The sequence below is a fragment of the Mustela putorius genome, unplaced genomic scaffold (assembly GCF_011764305.1).
Source record: "Mustela putorius furo isolate JIRA1106 unplaced genomic scaffold, ASM1176430v1.1 tig00003927_pilon_pilon_pilon, whole genome shotgun sequence".
Lineage (NCBI taxonomy): Eukaryota > Metazoa > Chordata > Mammalia > Carnivora > Mustelidae > Mustela > Mustela putorius.
The window spans coordinates 2,245,198-2,266,462 of record NW_025422072.1 but is presented as its reverse complement, the minus strand read 5'-3'; the positions used below and the strand labels follow the sequence as shown (position 1 = coordinate 2,266,462).

Genomic DNA, 21,265 nt, shown 5'->3' with positions numbered 1-21,265 from the left:
GTTAAACCATCCTTATATCCCTGAAATAAATCTCACTTGGTGATGGTGTACGATCCTTTTCATGTATTGCTTTGGTTTCTTGAGAATTTTAGCATCTGTGTTCATCAGGGTATTTGCCTATATTTTTTTCTGCAGTGTCTTTGTCTGGTTTTATTAATAGGGTAATGCTGGCCTCATAAAATGAGTTTGGAAGTGTTCCCTCCTCTTCAATTTTTTGTAATAGTTTCAGGCAGATAAGGTATTAACTCTTCTTTAAATTGTGGTAAAATATATGTGTGAAGCCATCTACATCTCGCCTTTTATTTCTTGGAGTTTTTGGTAGATGACTCAGTTTCATCTTCAGAGTTTATATTCTTCATGGTCAATTTTAGAAGATTGTTGTTTCTAGAAATTTATCCGACTCTTCAAGGTTGACTAATTTGTTGGCATATAATTATTTATAGTATTTTATGATCCTTTTAATGTTACCAGTTGTAACTTCTTTTTCATTTCAGATTTGATTTTATTTGGGTTTTTTCATTTCAGATGACTTATTTTATTTTTTTATGAGTCTGGCTAAAGGTCTGTCAATTTTGTTTATCATTTCAAAGAACCAGCTCTTTGTTTCATTGATCTTCTCTGTTGTTTTTTGTTCCTATTTATTTCTACTCTGATCTTTATTCTTTCTTTCCCTCTACTAACTCTGGGGTTGTTTGTTCTTCTTTAGTTCTTTTATGTACATTGTTAATGTCACATTTTTCTTGTTGCTTGAGGTAGGCTTGATTGTTATGAACTTGCCTCTTAGACCTGCTTTTGCTGCATCCTAGAGATTTTGGAATGTTGTGTTTCATTTTCATTTGTCTCAAGGTACTTTTAGATTTCCTCTTTGATTCCCTTGCTGACCCACTGGTTGTTTAACAACATGTTGTTTAGCTTCCACATATTACTGTTTGTATGTTTATTTATTTGACAGAGAGAGACAGAAGTACAGGGAGTAGGAGAAGAAGGCTTCCCACCAACCAGGGGGCCTGATGCGAGGCTCGATCCCAGGACTCTGGGATCATGACCTGAGCGGAAGGCAGATGCTTAACAAGTGAGCGACCCAGGTGCCCCACGTGTTACTGTCCCCCCAACCCAGTTTTCTTCTAAGATGTAACTGATTTATAGTTTCATAGCATTGAGGTTGGAAAGATACTTGATATGATTTCAATCTTCTTAAATTTACTGAAATTCGTTTTATGGCATAACATATGAACTATCCTAGACATGCGTATTTGAAAAGAATGTGTATATTGCTGTTTTAGGATAGAATGTTCTACACGTATCAAAGTCCATCTAGTCTAAAATGACACTTAAAGCCAATGTTTCCTTATTGATTTTGTCTGGATGGCCAATTCATTGATCCAAGAGAGTATTAAAATCCACTACTATTACTATATTGCTATTTCTCCTTTTATTTCTGTTACTATCTACCATTTATATTTAGGTACCCCAAATTGGGTACATAAACAATTAAAATGCTATATCCTCTAGACTGAGACCTTTATTAATATGTAATGCCCTTCTTTGTTTTTCTTATCATCTTGGTTTTGTTAAAGTCTATTTTGTCGGATAGAAGTGTTATTACCCCAGCTTTCTTTCCGTTTCCATGGTATATCTTTTTTCCATCCCTTCATTTTCAATCTGTGTGGGTCGTTACATTTGAAGTAAATCTCTTACAAGCAGCATGTAGAAGGATCCTGGTTTGTTTTTTTTTTTAATCCATTCAATCACCTACATCTTTTGATTGGAGAACGTAGTCCATTTAAAGCAATTATTGAGGGCACTTAGATGGCTCAGTTGGTTAAGCATCTGCCTTCAGCTCAGGTCATGATCTTGGGGGGGAACGGAGTCCTGCATCAAGCTGCCTACAGAGAGCCTGCTTCTCCCTCTGCTTCTACCCTTCCTCCCCACTCTAGCTCTCTCTCACTCTATCTCAAATAAATATGTAAATCTTTAAAAAATAAAAATTATTGACAGGTATGTATTATTTTGCTAATTGTTTTCTAATTTTGTGGTTTCTCTTTGTTCCTTTCTTTCCTATTCCCTGTGGTTAGACTTGTTTTATTTAGTGTTTAGTTTCCTTTCTCTTTTCATTTTGTAGATTTCCTACAAGTTTTTTTTTTTTGTGGTTAATGTATGGTTCATATAGAATATCTCATGTAAATAAAATCTCTTTTAAGTTGAAAGCAAGTTAATTTGGAATACATCCCAAAGCTTTACAGATTTACTTCCCCTATCCACATTCTGTATTTTTGAAAACACATTTTACATCTTATTTTATGTATCCCTTCACTGATTATATAGATATTTTAGAAAGAAAGCATGCATGTGCACGTGTTTAAGGGGAGGGGCAGAGGAAGAAGGAGACAGAGAATCTCAAGCACATGCCCATTGAGCACAGAGCCCAATGTAGGGTTCAATCTTATGACATAAGCTCAAATCAAGAGTCAACTAACTGAGCCACCCAGGCACCTAATTATATTTTTAATTTTACTATTCTTGTCTTTAACCCTTCATACTTTAGGGGCAATGAATTCCCTCAGCTTTTGCTTATATGGGGAAACTATTACCTCTCCTTCAATTCTAAATGATAATCTTGCCAGGTAGAAAATTCTTGGGTGGCAGTTTTTCCCTTTCAGCTCTTTAAATATGTTATGCTTCATAAATAAATGTTAGTTATGCCACTCCCTTGTCTGGCCTATAAAGTTTCTGCTAAAAAATCTGCTGATGGCATTAGAGTTTCCCCTGTATGTAATATGTTGCTTTTCTCTTGCTGTTTTTAAGATCCTCTCTTTATGCTTACCTTTTACCATTTTAATTACAATGTGTCTGAGATTGTTTCTTGTTGAGCTCATCTTGTTTGGAACTCCCAGGGCTTCCAGAACCTGGATGTGTTTTCTTCTCCAGATTATGTAAGTTTTCAGCCATTATTTCTTCAAATAATTTTTCTAGCCCTTTCCCTCTTTTACCCCTCTGAGAACTTTTATTGTTACTCCACTTGATGTAGTTCCTGAGGTCCCTTAAGTTGTCTTCACTTTTAATTCTTTTCATTTTGCTTCTCTGTCTAGATGTCTCCCATTACTTTGTCTTCAAGCTTTGCCTTCATGCTCCTGTTTTACCATTTCTGCTACTGAATCCCTCTACTGTATTTTTCAGTTCTGTTATAATTTCTATTTGATACTTTCTTGTATTTTCTCTGGCTCTGCCAAGGTTCTTGTGTTCATCCACTCTCCCACCAACATTACTAAGTATCTTCATGACTATTACTTGAATTCTTTATCAGGTAGGTTGCTATCTCCCTTTCATTAAAGTTTTTTCATGGAGATTTGCCTTATTTTTTGGTTTGGAACGTATTCTTTGATCTCCTCATTTTGCCTCTCTGTATATTAAGTGAAATTGCTACCTCCCTCAGTCTTGAAGGGGTGGTCTTGTTTAACAGCTGGTTCATGTAGGCCATTAGAGCAATCTCCCTTGGCCATCAGAGCCAGACACTTCATATGGGCAACCACTCTATGGGCTACATGTGCCCACCAGTTGTGATACAGCCAGCACTATTGTACGGAGAGGTCAGGGCTCAGGGCATTCACCCTGCCCAGTTGTGGCTCAGACACTGTGCAGGTAGAGTGGGGTTCTAGCTGCTTGCCCATCACAGTTATGGCTCAGTCTCTATGCTGATTAGGTGGGGCTTAGGGTGTCCCTGGAAGCTAATTACAGCTTACCTGCTGCTAGGGAAGGACGCGACTCTGGCACTTACCAACCAAGTTGTATCCCATATGTGACACAGGGAAGGTGGGACTCAGGTCACTGGACCAACTGGTTTGGGGCTTGGGTGCTGCACAGTGAGGGTGGGGTTCAGTGCACTTTCCCAGACCAGTTACAACTTGGTTCTCTGCATAGGCTGGGCAGGGTTTAGTGCAGCCACCTGGACTCATTGCAGCTTGGTTGATACACAGGAGAAGTAGGGATCAGGGTGCTCATCTGACCCATTTGCAGCCCAATCGCTGAGTGAGGAGAATAGGGCTCAGAACACGAGCCTGGCCCTTTGTAGCTGGGGTGCTGTGTGGCGTGGGTGCTTGCCAGCTAGGTTAAGTTTTAAGTGGGCAGAATATGTCCTCTAGTGCTTGCATATTAGAGGGAGAGCACTAGAAATGGCACTCATCTGCTCTGTCACCAGCAAGTTAGAATGACATTCCAAAAATGAACTCTACCAATGCTTCTATCACCAGACAAAGCATCTATAGGTCCCTGCCTTTGCCACAGCCTCCTTAAAATTAGTTAGTGGTTCTCCCTCATTTACAGGGTAGGAACTTTTCAATTTGTGGCTTTTGTGCTGATCTCAGGGAGAGCAGGTTTGTATACAAGCCACAGCAGTATCTCTGTTACCTATCTTTCTATGATTCTCCCTCTCTTAACTCCCCATTGATTTTCAAAACCAGATGTTTGTGGGGGGTCATCTTTCCAGTGCTAGCCCCTATAGTCAAGATGCCTGATGAGGGGCACAATCTCCTTACTCCTCAAAGAAAGTTCCTTATTATGGGATACTTCCTGATTATGGGGTCACCTGGGATGGGGTTGAGGGTGAGACCATGTCTTTGACTTGCCTACACTACTTGATTTGTCTCTTTTGTCTTTTGTCGTGGAGGTGCTGTTCTTCAAGTTCTCAGGTGGTTTTCAGAGAAAATTTATTCCAGGTATAGCTGTAAGTTTATTGTGTCCATGGGAGGTGAGTTCAGAGTCTTCTTATGCCACTATCTTGAAACTCCCTCCGTGGCTTTTTTTTGTTTTGTTTATTTTTTATTTTATTTTTATTTTTTATTTTTTTTTAAGATTTTATTATTTATTTGACAGACAGAGATCACAAGCAGGCAGAAAGGCAGGCAGAGAGAGAGAAGAGGAAGCAGGCTCCCTGCAGAGCAGACAGCCCAATGTGGGGCTCGATCCCAGGACGCTGGGATCATGACCTGAGCCGAAGGCAGAGGCTTTAACCCACTGAGCCACCCAGTGGCTCCTGTTTTGTTTTTTAATTAAGGAAGAATATGAGCAAAGAACATGACCAAAAAGAAATCCCAGAAATCAATTAGTTCTATCACATAATATCAACTGTTTATGGCACAATATAACTAGATAATTAATTATGAATTTATTACCCAATATTCAAATCCTTTTATTTTATAATGAAGAAATACCTTAAAATTTTGTATTTTACATATTATTAAAACCTAAGTTAATGTTCTCATGATTTCCCCATCATCTCCCCTCCTTCCCGCCTCCCCTGCTGAAAAAATAGAAAAGATTCTGTTTCATATTAGAAGAAAATTTAATTTAGAGTAATTTTCTTGTAATTAATCAATTCTTATCACTTTATGCTTGTAATGACCTTGGTAAGGTATAAAAAGGAAAGAATACAAAATATCATAGCCTTAAAACACTGAAAATGTAAATAAAAAAGCCTATGGGAGCCAAAGTATCCCACAGCTCTTCTAACCTTTCCTTACCGAGCTTTCCTAATGCAATTATCATTTGACCTATTTGTTTCTTCTAGTAGTTCCACAACTTTCTAAAACATTGAAAAAGAAACATAAAACTTGAAGACTCTGATAAATATGCAGTATTTACATAATAATTATTTACCAATCATCCACAGTCATATATGATTTTAACACACCTATGTTGTATTAAACCGAATTCCAAAGCAAAAATATTTTGCTAACCACAGTTTATATCCAAATAAATCCCCTGTCCTCTCAAACACCCCCAACCACCTTATTTTACCCCAATGCTTATTTAGATGGATTTGGTCCTTAAGTAAAGAACCTCAGTGTTCAATATTATTTCCCAAGGAATCTTTTGCTCTAGTCAATATCAATAATGTGGCCCTTATTTAGAGTCTACTGTCAAACACAAGGTCATCTAAATTCTTCCTAGTTTGCTGCTCTCACTTTCTATAAATCCATCTTCTACACTGTTTCCAAAGTAATCTTTAGTGCCCACGTTAGATTATGTCACTCCTGTAATTAACATCCATTAAGATCTCCAGGACTAACTAGAATAGTTTTTTTTTTTTTTAAAGATTTTATTTATTTATTTGACAGAGAGAGAGATCACAAATAGGCAGAGAGACAGACAGAGAGAGAGATGAGGAGAAGCAGGCTCCCTGCTGAGCAGAGAGCCCAATGCGGGACTCGATCCCAGGCCCCTGGGATCATGACCTGAGCCGAAGGCAGAGGTTTAACCCACTGAGCCACCCAGGCGCCCCCTAGAATAGTTTTTTAAAGTACCCTGGGAGACATCCTAGATTTGGAATAGATGACTTTAAGGCCACTACAGGAGATAAGAAGACAGGTAGCCACACAGGGATCTGCTACTACTTCAACCAGTGCAGTTCTATGTTGTACATCTAACATTTTAGTGTATCAGAATTTTAGGTAAGGTTGTTCAAGAGTTTTTTTGTTATTTTCTCTGTGAGAGGTAGAATTACGGGTCTTATGAACAGACTGCAATTATCTAATCCTGGCATACAAAACCTTCAAAACCTGACCCCTACCAAACTCATCTCATGTCTCACACCTCTAAATTGTTCAATGTTCTTAAAACACTCTGGTTTTATACTACTTCTGGCTTTGTCCAGTTTCCACACTTTAGTACATGTAGTGCCTTCAACTAGAATGCCTAACTTCTCAACCCTATTTCTTCAGCAAATTTCAGTGTCTTTCAGGTCTAAACTTAATTACACCATGTCTGAGAAATATGTCTTGACTTGTAAATGTGCCTTGCTTATAACTCAATTATAGTACAAACGCCGTATTGGTCTGCACATTTGCTTCATCGCTAGATCTGACAAACTTGGCTAATCAGAATCACTCAGAAAATTCTTAAAAACACAGATTCCTCAGCCAGACTAGTAACAAGTGCAGTAAACTATTTGGAATATAAAAACTAGGTCTTAATTATTTTTTCTCCTTCTTTTTCTCCTAATAATAATAAACCAAAAATTGTTTTAAAAAAGAAATCTTAATCTTTCCTTACATGAAATTTATGTATTTATTAGAAGAGCTGAACTAAATTCTGAAATAATATAAAAATCTTAGGAAATAAAGACATATCCTTGGTAACACCATGTGGTAATATGGGACCAGAATACATATCTTCTTGTGAACTTTTAAGTCTAAAAAGAACAGTAAAAGAAAGCTGTCATTGTTTTGGATTATGTACCCTTTAGCGTTTTTTTTTTTTTTTTGGACTGCGTGTTTAAGTTTTAAGGATTAACAGGAAATTTAACTGTAATATTTAGATTATGATAAAACTAACATAAAACATTACATAACACATTTAATCATTATAACCCAAGGTCTTTAAATAATAATCTTCTGAATTTAGCCTCAGACTTCTTTGAAAAAAAAAATTGAATAAAAAAGCCATCCTTTTCAGAAACAAAACTTTTATTGCTTACTACTGCCCTCTAGTGAATTATCAAAAAATCAACAAGGCTAAAGATAATACATCCTTCAAAATGCTTCTAGGTTGGTTATAATTGCCTCCAACTTTATTTGTTCAAGTTCCAAAAATAAATCACCTTATGTATTAAAACCTAAAATGTTTGAATGAATACACATAAATATTTGAAAGAATACATACAGACTACAAACACTTTTAAGATAATTTTTTAAAAATATTTTATTTGTCAGAGAGCACAAACATTGGGGGAATAGCAGGCAGAGGAACAAGCAGGCTCTCCACTGAGTAAGGAGTCCAATGTGGGGCTCTATCCCAGGACCCTGGGATCATGACCTGAGCTGAAGCCAGATGCTTACCATAATGACCCACCCAGGTGTCCCAACATTTCTAATACCTTCTTACACTGCCCAGTTTAGAACAGCACCTTTTCCCTATGTAACTCTCTAATATCTAGAATAATAATTTCCAACCTGTGATCCTTGGATTACTGTAAAGGTTCAACATCAAGTACTACTTATACACTGCATAAATGTCTAGCATATATTTGTTATACCTATTATTCAAGGATATGTATGAGCTTATGACTAATGAAACAATTCATTACACATACTCAATTAAGATTTCTCCTTTAGGGGTGCCTCGGCCGCTCAGTTGTTAGGCTTCTGACTTCGGCTCAGGTCATGATCCCAGGGTCCTGGGATTGAGCCCATGGGGCTCCCTGCTTGGTGGGAAGACTGCTTCTCCCTCTCTCATTCCCCGCTCCTTTTCTCCCTCCTTGTATTCCCCCCCTCCCCGCCAGTCAAATAAATAAATAAAATCTTAAAAAAAAAAATTCTCCTTCAATTATTCATTGACTCCAAGACACCTATATATTTTCTCACATTTAACACTGGATGCATCTTATAATCATCGGCTACAAAGAAGTCCTCATTGCAGTCATTACCTGCATGGTCACAAATTTGGTCACAGCTGGTTACATTATAGCTACTTCTCTATTTGAGTTACATGCATTCTTGCTACCACTACTGAGTTTAACTGCCACTTAAAATGTCTTTAAGATATTACTGTTGATGTGACATTGAAACAAAAAGTTAATGTGCAAGGAGAAAGAGAACAAAGGAGCCAACAGTGAAACAAATATTTATTGAAACAAGGAGCAGGGACACCTGGGTGGCTCAGTGGGTTAAGCATTTGATTCTTGGTTTCGGCTCATGAGAACGAGCCTGCATGAGGATCCGCACTGAGCATGGAGTCTGTTTGAGGTTCTCTCTCCCTCTCTGCCCCTCCCACATGTGCCTGCTCTTGCTCTCTTTCTCTCTCAAAATAAATACACAGATCTTTAAAAATAAAAAAGCATAATTCCATATTTTCTTACAAACCAACAACCAAGTGCTTTATGAGCTTAAAGGAACATACCCAAATTAAAAGCCATTTCCATTTGCCCCTCACATGGCAAGACAAGAAACAACAAAAACAGCTTAGAGTTAACAGTGGGTATGTTAGCAGCTTCAAAGAAAATTCCAGAGACCAGTGGAAGACTTAAGAAATGCTGCATCATCAATTCTCTTGAAAGCATAAAAGAAATAATCTTATAAAATAAAACATGGACATGAATAACTCATTTTAAAAAGTGATTCGGAAGGCTCAGATTGCAAACGTGAAGTTTTAAGGTACATTTTTCCAATTTATTTCACTTATATGTTCTTTATTATGTATGGAGAATGATATTTTTTAAAGTATTTATATAAGTCAAAAAATTAAGAAACAGATTTATGTGTATAAAAAACTCACATTAAGTATAAAACAAGAATTATAAATGATAAGAAAGAATAGGCAAATACCTCTAACAATCAGTAGCACAGATTCAATGAAACAGTACCACATGGAAGGCTGAAAAATGACTTTTGAAGAGCATTTCTCTCTTCAAAGACTACTAAAAACCGGGCGCCTGGGTGGCTCAGTGGGTTAAGCCACTGCCTTCGGCTCAGGTCATGATCTCAGGGTCCTGGGATCGAGTCCCGCATTGGGCTCTCTGCTCAGCAGGGAGCCTGCTTCCCTCTCTCTCTCTCTCTCTGCCTGCCTCTCCATCTACTTGTGATTTCTCTCTGTCAAATAAATAAATAAAATCTTTAAAAAAAAAAAAAAAAGACTACTAAAAACCAATGCTCTATTTCTATTTCCGAATCCTTAATTTACCACTGTAATTTTCTTTAATTACTTCATATTTTACATTAAATGTATATAGATTAGCATAATGTCATATGTGTAATATGTGTGTGCATATAAATATACATGTATATATATATTTTTTAAAGATTTTATTTATTTATTTGACAGGAAGAGAGATCACAAGTAGGCAGAGAGGCAGGCAGAGAGAGAGGGGGAAGCAGGCTCCTTGCTGAGCAGAGAGCCCGATGTGGGCCTTGATCCCAGGACCCTGAGATCATGACCTGAGCCGAAGGCAGAGGCTTAACCCACTGAGCCACCCAGGCGCCCTACATGTGTATATGGACCATATGACATGATCAAGTTTTCACTGACATGTGTATATAATAAAAAGTTCAGTCGTCACTGTTTCTACAGTTACTTCATTTGTCCATAGGCTACATTTTGTATGAAAGTATCATTATTCAACATTTCCCCACTTGGTGGCACCAAAAAATTAAATTATCTACATAAATATTTGTGTCCAGAGGTTTCATTTTTTAATTAAAAAAATAACATTCCCTTTCAATTTAAGATGAGAACAATAGGCAAGCTGTATGTTTTTTGACATTCTTCTAATATTAAGTGCCTAATTATTAGGTTATTCCTTAAGACATGGTAGAGTAGATACAATCCTGGTAAAATTTAAATAATCAACTAGTTTCTAAACCAAACAATAATGGGTAGCTAAGAAAATCACACTCTACCAACACATTACAAAAACTTTTCTGGTCTCAATACTAACAGTTACAGGGTCTATAGTAGACTTTACCTTTAATAATTAGTTCTTTGCCCTCAGGGTCAAAGTACTCTAAGTATTAACTTCCCACTTTGGGAACTTTAATTAATATTAATCCCTTGGACAGCCTGCATGGCTCAGTTGATTAAGCATTCAACTCTTGATTTCAGCTTAGGTCAGGATCTCAGGGTCGTGAGACTGAGCCCTGTTTAGGCTCAACACTAAGGGTGGAGCCTGCTTAAGATACCCTCTCTCCATCTCCCTCTACTCCTTCTCCTGCTTGCATGCATATTCTCTCGTGAAGTGAAAGGAAGTAAAATAAAATAAAGTAAAATAAATAAATCTCTTCTACTTTCCAAGAATATATACTATGCCCTCTTTCCATGTTCCACCATATGAAAAACTCAATTCTCAAGCTTTTCCATAACAAGTTAGGACAAAACTTTGTATCTGCAAGCAAATATGATAATTAGTACTATTAACCACCTCTCTATAATAAAACCACCTATCTATAAACAGCTGATTTTCAACTAGCTTTTTAAATAAAGTTTGAGTATTAATGGCCCATTTTTACAGATGGGGAAGCTAAGTTCAGATATTAGATTTTATATAAAGACTTTCACTCATAACTAGTGCTCAAGTATAAATGCCATGCTCTCCCCTTAAACAGGGTCTCCTCTATACACAGTAGATAGTAAAACTGGACAGACTGGTTTGGTAGCAAAACATTCTTCCACTGAGTTCTGACATAAATGATGTCTGTCTGTCTCTTCCCTCCCCCAAGTAACTACCACCCAACTTTCAATACCTCCTTTGATTTACTCATCTTTTCATAAACCACCTTCTCAACGATCATGATACAACTGCTATTAGCATCTGGTTTTACTTTCACTACAAGATGTGGAAAGAGCTGTAAATTATAGTTTACCATACTAAACTGTGAATATTCAACAATCTGAGCTACTATTGACTGCTGGGTGACCAATAAATTCCAAGACCTGGTAAATTTCTAAATTAAATCCTCACAGTCTTATTAAACATTATTCGCAGTTTGGAAATGAGTAAATTTAGACAGTAAAGTTCAAAAGATGCATAGATTTAAAAAGAATCTACATATAAGACTCTCTACCAAGGATCACATTTTATTGCGTATGCTACTTAAAGAAAAAATATAACTCTTAGATAGTATGACCTGACTATGCTGTTAAATTGGACCCTCTTACCACCCCCCCCCCAAGCTTAGATCTTAAGGGACCCCTTCCTACCTATTCAGCATACTTTCTATGTCTTTTAGCTTCCCAACCTGGGCCCCATCATAAAGTCCTCTGCATTCTAAAAAGGTAAAGTTCTTCTAAGGATATCTTAACTAAGTTGGTATGACTATTTTATTTGGTTTGATTATTTAAATGATAACTTTCAGTTTGGAGTTAGAGTAATATAAAATACTAGTTCAAAATATTTACTTTACAGTAATATCATTCCTACAGGGAAGCTCTCTTTCAAAGAATTTTAATAATTTCACAGATTTTTCCCACTCCCACTCATCACTGCCACAGCTTATGTAATTCAGAGCCACCAGAGTAATAGTGTTAAAATGTTAGACAGATCTTACTATTTCTCCTTTTAAAACCTTCCAATGGTTTCTAATAGCAATCAAAATAAAATTCAAAATTCTAACCATGGTGCATAATCCTCTACATAACTTGGCCTCTGGCTATTTCTCATCTAAATCTCAGCCATCTCTCCCCTGGTTAACTGAATTCCAGCCACACCGGCTTTGCCTCTTTGCTCTTACCTGAACACAGCATACATGTGCCTATCTCAGGATTTCTGCTTATTCTTGCTTCATGGCTGGCTCAGTCACTTTACTCAGGTCTCTGTCAAGTGTTAGAGTCACTTGACAGTCACTCCTGACCTTTATAGTAGAACCAGCTTCCAGTAGAACCAGTTCCAGTAGAACCAGCTGCCTTATTTTTTTCATAGCAAATACCATTTGACTACTGGAAGACAATCTTCCATGGGTCTCTCATTTTTGCACACCTTGCAAACCAGGCATAAATGCTCGTTTTTTTCTTTACTATCTTTTCAAGGATGTTTATATAGCCAAATAGCCTCGGAAAACAAAGACTGCATCTTCCTCTGGAGCAAAGGGCAAGTAGACTTACTGTCCATTATAAAAGATTTACCTTCCCTAAGTTCAAAGTTCCTCTTCTATATGAGAGTATCATCTGGTGTGCCTCACACTGCCTCATTGGCACTGAAACTCAGGAAACCAGCACAAGAAAATGCTAATGGTATGGCTATTGTTATTGCTGTAATATAAAAGTCTTCGTCTTTGACTCAGAAGTCTTGCATTTATAGCCAACATCCACTGAACTATAGCAGGCTACATATAAGTTAAAATCTTAGATTTTAGACCCTTCAAAGTTCTTGATGTTGACTTTACATATTGGTTTCCTCTTTTTCCATTTGTTTCTCCTGACTAATCTTTTATCAACTGTTATATACTCATTTTCCTATAATTTTCAAAGCACTTTTACACAGTATCATTTGACCTTCAAAAATCTCTAAGAGGCATTTTTTAAATCTCATTTAATGGGAAATACACTGACCCAGGAAGGTTAAAAAAAACATGCAGAATTACCTTACCACATCAATCACAGAACAGCAATTAGAGAACAGGTTGAACTCCTAATTTGTTGTTAATTTCTGACTGTTTCTTACAAGACAAGGAGGGTATCTGGGTGGCTCAGTTAGTTAAGTCATGATCTCAGGATGGTGGGATCAAGCCCTGTGTGGACTCATGCTGAGGAAGGAGCCTGCTCAGGATTCTCTCTTCCTCCCTCTACCCATCACCCTGCTCACACCCTCTCTCCAAAAAGGGAAAAAAAAAGAAAAGACCAATAAATAAGATAGCACACATATATTCTGTAAGACGGAAGGATAATTATCCACTAATAGTAGGACAAATTCCTTATGTAGTAATCCATGAAAAAAAGAGCAATAAAGAAAACAGATGATCCAAATAAACACCTGACAGATATTAAAATGCATGTATTTTAGACTGCTTTTATTCTAAATGATGATCCTTGAATAATTATGTAACAAAATTAGATTCTGCTATCACACTAAAAGCCCATTTCTTTCATGTCTAAAGACAGATATATCAGAACAATATCCAAAAATGTTTTCTTTGTAACCAGTATTTCCCATTTCCGCAAGAATTAAGAATTCTGTATACAAAATTAATCTGAAAAGATTCTAGATAACTTAAAGCTTCCTACACCACTCTCTTTCAAGAGGTAAGAAGCACTTAATGTTGGTTTTTCCTCTGTAATTTAAGCAAAAAATTCAAAAAGTAGACTGTACATAGTTTGGCAGGCTATAACTCATACCTTACTATCTCCAGAAAGATTAAAAAAAAAAAAAAAGAAAAGAAAAGGCAGTTTCTCAGAGAATAAGATTAGATTCTATATGCTAAGGAATTATTTTATTATATAACATATCTAACTTTAAAAACTCCATATACCCAAGTAGGATGAATCTACTACATCAGTAATAGATACTGATCTACATTTCAGAGCTTATAAATCACTAAATCTACTAATGCATAATATATAACCATCTTCAAGGTTCACAAGTTATAAAGTGTTTCTGAATATTAAATTTTAAAAATATAGATAAAATTATTGTGACTAAGTAGTTAAAAATTTACCCTCCTCTTCAATAAAGAAAACTTAAGAAAATGAAGAAGCAAAGCACTAAAATATTAAAGAGGAAAATATAATTAATTGAGTACATGACTAAGGTAAAATGAAATTGCTTCATAAAGTAATTTCTTAAATTTAACTCAATTATCGCCATTACACTTACTGTGTAAGTTATAGCTGCCAACATTCCAATCAAGGTCAGAGAACTAATAGAAAATGACAATGCAGCTAAACCATCTGCAAAGGAAGCAGAACTTTGTTAAAAATGTACACATATACTATTAAAATGTTTATATTTAAAAAATCAATATAAAGATATAAAAACTGGGTTTCTTACACATTCTGAAGGAAAAAACCTAATGTGTATTCCTCATCTTTGAAGTACCAACTCCAAGTGGAGAAAATCTCCACACCCAACATGGGGCTTGAACCCCCAACCCTGAGATCAAGAATTACATGCTTTATTGACTGAGCTAGCGAGGTGGCCTGAGAAAAGAGTTTTGGGGCTTTTTTTTTTTTTAAGATTTTATTTATTTATTTGACAGAGATCACAAGTAGGCAGAGAGGCAGGCAGGGCTCGAGAGGAAGGGAAGCAGGCTGCTTGCTGAGCAGAGAGCCTGATGCGGGGCTCAATCCCAGGACCCTGGGATCATGACCTGAGCCGAAGGCAGAGGCTTTTAACACACCAAGCCACCCAGGTGCCCTGAGAAAAGAGTTTTTTAAAGGACTCTTCACAAACTGATTTGCAAAAGATCTTTTGGAGTAAGATTTTTTCTTTCACTTCTTAAAGAGAGAAAAGTATTATCTAATTGTTGAGCCTAAAATGAAATCACAAAAATATTAGATGCTCAAAAGGTGGCAAAAAAACAGTCCTAGACTTTCTGAATGGCAGTTCTTGAGAAATAATATTACATAGGAAAGCCACTGACACTGACTACTTCTCTTCCTTCTGCCATCAATCCTGATACTCCCAGTTTCTTTCTTAATTTTCAAACACGTTTTCAACATACAGTCTAAACTAAAATTTAAAGAATTGACTTCATTCTTTAATTTGAAAAGAGTTAGACTGCCCATCTGGTAGGTAAAAAACAAAACCAAATAAAAAGCAAACACAAAGAGGAAATAAACTCCAACCAAGTACCAACACAGGAATACTATGTTAACAAGTTAGACACAGTCAGGTACCTAAGGGAAGGCCAATAAGTCAGAGGCAAGACTGACACTTTTAAATAATTGGATTATACAAAGAGGCACTTTGAATATTTGAATATTCATAAATGGGAGTAATTCTAATTTGAATATTTGTAAATGGGAGTAATACTAATTTTTTCAGTTTCAATACAGGTCCTACTGAACCTGTTTTGATCTAGTTAAAATGCAGGTCCTGTGGAAACAAATATAATTTTAATTTAATGCATATTAATCTTTAATGAATAACAATAAAATCAGAATTATTTATCTTCTTAAAACTCATGCCTCAGTTTTATGTAACACCTGACACAAGTATACTAATAAACAAATTCATGAACTATGTATGCCTAATTTTTAAGCCTTCATTTCATAAAACTAAAATATTAGATGTTATTAAGTCAAAAACATTCTGATGCTATTATCTTCTTGATTATACCAGAATTATCAACAGAAAGTATTCATAAAACTAGCAGAAGTGCACCTGGGTGACTCAGTTGGTTAAGCAACTGCCTTTGGCTCAGGTCATGTTCTTAGGCTTCTGGGCTGGAGCCTGGTGTTGGGCTTCCTGCTCAGCAGGAGTCTGTTTCTCCCTCCTCCCTGGCTTTCTGCCCCTCCCCCCGCTCATGCACTCTAATAAAACCTCTTAAAAAAAAAAAAAAAAAACTAGGAGAGATCTGGTAGTTAGCTGACAGCAATACATCACAATATCAGAAATAGAAAAATGTGAGAAAATATGCACCCTACAACTGATCTGGAGTATTATGTTAACATATCTGGCCAGTCAAAAAAGTTAGTGTTACTAATACTAATAAGCGAAATGTGCTCTAGGGTATGGTGTTTAAGATTTGAGATAAAAGAAATAATGCTAAGACTAAAGAGCATGAGATTACAGAAATTAGAAAAATGCTACCTATGTAATTACTAATCCAAGTTATACTAATACTCAAAGACTAGTGTATAATGTTTAAGGCAGAAGAGTAGTTACTCAAGAGACCTGAAGGAGTTAACTATAAGAAAAGAAGCAATGTATTTCTCAGTAACGGGATCAGGAGCATAAATCCTGACAATTCAGTATTAGTACATGCCAGCACTGCTATCCTAGTTCTTGCTAGTATCAGCAAGATATTAATGGACCATGATTTACACAATGAAATCTTAAGTGGAAAGCAAGAAAATTAAGAAGTTGTACAGCAAAGATTCCAAGACTTAATTTAATCATCATTTAATATTGTAACTAGATCAAGAAAAAGAAATGCTGATCAAGACTATATATAGTACTTATTAAAAAGAATAAATACAAAAGCAATAAACATTTTTCAGGTTTATAAAATATTCTAGGTTTCTTAATAAAATTATTACCAAGTTCAAACGCACATGAAATTCTGAGTAATAAGATACACATTCTTATCTGATACCGGTTTCTAATATCAACTGCATTTTTCAATGATTGTGCATCTTTCTATAACCTAACTTCCTGAACCTATTTTTTTCCCTCTAAAAACCTAAGTCACACTAATAAAGTTAAGGAAAACTTCTGGAAAAGCAATTCCAAAATGTGTTGGTGAGGTGTATTTATAATAAAATATTATTTCATTTGTATGAAACATCTGTGACTTATATTCTACATAAAAATGACTTAATGATGATCAAACAGCAATATGTATTCTCTCACTGGCTAAAGATTAAAAATAAAAAACAATATATCAAGCACATTTCTTTAACATATTCTATATAATCCCAAGTGAATTAACAAACATGTAGGAATCATAAAAACCTTCAATGCTAAAATACTTTGAAGATTATATTTTTGTTTCAACTTGGTAAGTATATGAAGAGATTTCCCTACATAATAGCTGGAATTGAATCTTAACAACACAAGGCTCCTAATTTTTCTAGCGCACGTTTAACCACAAGGTAAAAGAACTGTGAGATTAAATTCTTAACATTGTAAAAACAGACTACTCAGAAAAGTCCCAAGAGTCACAAAATATGAACTATTATGAATATTTTTTTAAAAAGAATACTTACGACTACTTCCAAGTTCTTCAAACAGGAATTTCACTTTTTCCCACTCTGTAGAATTTTTGTTATTAGGAACATTCAGAGGAACAAAAGCTCTACAAAAAAGAAAATAAATCTGGTTAATGGCTGTTAAAGATAAAACTTTAAATAAAAGGAAATGGTCTAAAACTCAATTCCTTTTTATTCTATCCTAAAATTTTATTCACTTATTTATTTGAGAGAGAGAACAAGAGAGCAGAAGCAGGGGGAGAAGCAGAGGGAAAGGAAGAAGCAGGCTCCCCACTGAGCAGGAAGCTGATGAGGGGCTGGATCCCAGGACCCTGGGATTATGACCTTAGCCAAAGGCAGATGCTTAACCAACTGAGCCACCCAGGCTCCCCTCTAAAACTCAGTTTCTAATAAATCAATAGATCTATAAGTAATAAATTTCTAATAAATCAATAGATCAATAAATCTAATAGATCAATGGCCCCCACCACATACATACAAATTAACAACCAAATCTGCACATGTACAGAGGGGTTTGATAAGTTTCCTACCTATGTGTTTACCATATTATAAATTTCATTTAATAGTTTTATTATTGCATTCAATATAATTAGTTTCCTTTGTGGTCCTACGTATTTTATTTTTTGCATTTAAAATATTTTGAGAAGGAGCCATGGGCTAAAGATGATCTAAAAGGTCCATGGTCCAAAAAACCCAAGAATTTCTATATTAAATTGGAAAAACAGAATATACATATATGTAATGATTTCAATATATTTATATACATGGAAAAGAACAGAAAGGAAATATACCAAAATAAACAGTAAATATCTTATTGTAAAACTAAGGATAATTTTTACTTTCTTCCTAGCATTTTTTAATGTCATTCAAGATTCTAAATAATACACATAGTGAAAATAGTTTCTATTTATTTTTCAATCCACAGCTGAAGGGGCATCATAAAATAACAGTGACAGTTAGCTTCGTAGGACTTGCTCTAGATGCTCAAACTGGGAGAAAATAGAAGAAAGAAATGAGAGAAACAAACAAGAAAGCAAGGACAAAGAAAAAAAATCAAGAAAATAGAAAGAAAGGAAGAAAAGAGAAGGGAAAGAAGAAAACAAGTCAGAAACAAAACTAAAGGGCTGGGTATCCATTAAAATGTGATGTGCAGAATCAAACAGAAATATAAGAAATAACTCTAATACTACTGTCTTTTTAACCTAATTTTAATTGTAAACAAAGCACAAAGATCCATCCTCTTTTGTAAAGAAGAAATACTAAGAGTTCAACAATATACTAAGTACCTTATAATGTGTGCAAGTAAAACAAAGTAATCATTCAATTTTTTTTTTAAACCTTTACTCCTTGGTACTACTGATACTTATTATTCTTACAAAAAGATGAATGGTCTGAGCATGTCCGGAGGTTATTTAAATTTCTAGCCATTTGTACTGATGTACATTTACTACACTCTTAATCTTGGAGACTAACTTCACACCACTTTCAGAAAGAAAAGTGAGTACTCACACAGAGAGCAATAAATGTAAAAAATTCACCACTGCTCTGCCATAGATCAAAAATGAATAAAAGCAGTAAAGTGGAATTAAAAAATTAAAAAAAAAACTTGCAAATTATACTTCTATAATGATATTAACTTATTTATTTGCATTTGAACAAAAGTATAAACCACGCAAGAAAAAACTACCTATATAATATTCCTCCATTTCATTTGAACAGGGTTTTTTTCCAGATATATATACATTTTTTTTCTGAAAAGTTTATTTTGAATTTGTTAATTGGGAATGACCAATTCTGTGAGTATGGGAAAAACTTCTATGCTGTATAAAATATCACTGATTTTATCATTAAAATAGAAATATGTATTACAAATATCTAAAAATAGTATTCATACTTAGAAAAATTTTTTATCTATGTCAGTTTTAGGTGACCAAAGGTTCTGCCCAATAGGAGAAAAAAATTAACTCTGATAACAACTACATGTTCAAACTCTTGAGCTGGACTCTGCAGTTCAAAATTTAACAAAGAACTTTCTATGACAAAAGAAAAAAAAATGTTTTGGTTTAAAGGTTAAATGGCCCAAACTACTGTCAGAATGACTTCAGGAAAATACTTATTTTGAGGAGATCCAGCAGAGTTAACATTTTAGCACTTACTTTTAGGTAGGAACTAGAGGGAGTAACAAAAGCACAAACCCCAAAGCAGGTTCTCCTCAACTAGGGAAATCTTTTCACCAGGACTATATAATCTAGGAAAAAGATGTGAAATATTTTCACATAAACTAAGAAAAACATATATAGGCTGAATTCATCTATATATCCTGAACAGTAATACTCAAAACATTTCACAACCAATTTGGCAAAGATACAAACTAGTCAACAGAGACACTGGCCTTAATTTTGGAAGACCCTGCTGAGTCAGGCTCTAACCACTTTAAATGGGCCTAGGATGAGTAGAGAAGACTCAGGAAGGGAGAGCCGCAGCTGACTGACATGCAAGCATTTCAACCTCTTAACAACCAAAAGGAACAAACTAATGTTCACTGGAGAAATGTCAACCTGTAGACAAAGATCTATGAAAAGAAAGGAATACCTCCCAACAGATACAAAGGCAACCAAAACTAAAGTCAGATGTGTCTTGAATACAGATACATCAATTTTGATGAGGAGGTAGCATTTCATAAGGTTATCAGCCATTTACTAAATGATGATGATGGTAAAGTAACCCAGAGTAAGTGTATAATGAGATTTATGTGTTAAAAAGTACAGGCATTTTCTTAATCTCAGTTTCTCGCAAAATAAAAATGCAGAAAAAGAACCTTAGCTTCCAAAAACACACAACACTAGATCAAGATAAGACCTGGAGCCTCAAAGGTTATAAATTTCTTTTACACTCTTAAAAACAGTAAAACTGAAAAACCACTTATTAAAAATACTTTATACCCAATCTGACTCACTGTATTAGTTTCATACAGATTATCTCTTAAGGAAAAGACAAAACAAAGGCTAACGAATTTCAGTAGATAAGAAACTGAAAGGATAAATTCAGTAGAATAAAAAATATGATTTTCACATCTTATACCCAATCACCAGTCATATTTATCTTCCAAATAGCTTATTAGCTTCTTCCTCTCTGCTCTCTTTGTAACTACTCTAGTTTAGACCCTCATCTGTCACTGGAATTATTACAATGATTACAACAATTACATTACTATTACAATGATTTCTATCTACCATTTATATTTCAATTCTCCAACCCAATTCCCAAATGCCCCTTTCAAATGCATCTTTCATGGTGCTTTAATTCTTAGAATAAATTTATATGTCATTACTTTCATGCATTCACATACACACACACACAAATGTATACACATATTCACTGTCTTTCAATTGTTCAGCAGGATAAAACTCAAAATTTCTTAAACATTGTTTATAAGACCCAGAGTCTACCTGGCTAATGTCATAGCCTATCCCTTACCTACACCAATACCTGAAATGTCACATACTTTTTTTTTTTTTTTTATTGAGGTGGGTGAGAGTTTAAATTCACATTACCTGTAGGGCACTTGGGTGCCCAGTCAGTTGAGTGTCGGACTCTTGAATCTGGCTCAGGTCTTGATCTCAGGGTTGTGAGATTAAGCCCTGCGTCAGCACTGAGTATAGAGATTGCTTGGGATTCTCTCTCTCTCTCTCTTTCTCTCTCTCCCCACCCTCCTCTGACCCATCCCCTTGCCCCTCTTGAGCAATCTCTCTAAAAAAAGAAAATAATAATTAATTAAATTTAAAAAAATATGGTCGCCTGGGTGGCTCAGTCAGTTAACTCTCTGCCTTTGGCTCAGGTCATGATCCCAGAGTCCTGGGATCGAGTCCCACGATGGGCTCTCTACTCAAAAGGGAGCCTGCTTCTCCCTCTC

The 21,265-nt window shown here is 35.4% G+C and overlaps 1 protein-coding gene across 1 annotated transcript in view; it reads right to left on the bottom strand.

Annotated features, from left to right (window-relative positions):
- Positions 1-21,265, bottom strand: part of LMBRD1 (LMBR1 domain containing 1) — a 133,050-nt gene that overhangs the window by 70,479 nt on the left and 41,306 nt on the right. Inside the window, exons 6-7 of the mRNA XM_004769293.3 lie at positions 17,350-17,438; positions 14,294-14,367 (exon numbers count right to left, since the gene is read on the bottom strand). Coding sequence (XP_004769350.1) covers positions 14,294-14,367; positions 17,350-17,438 — 163 coding nt within the window. The remainder of the gene's footprint in view (positions 1-14,293; positions 14,368-17,349; positions 17,439-21,265) is intronic.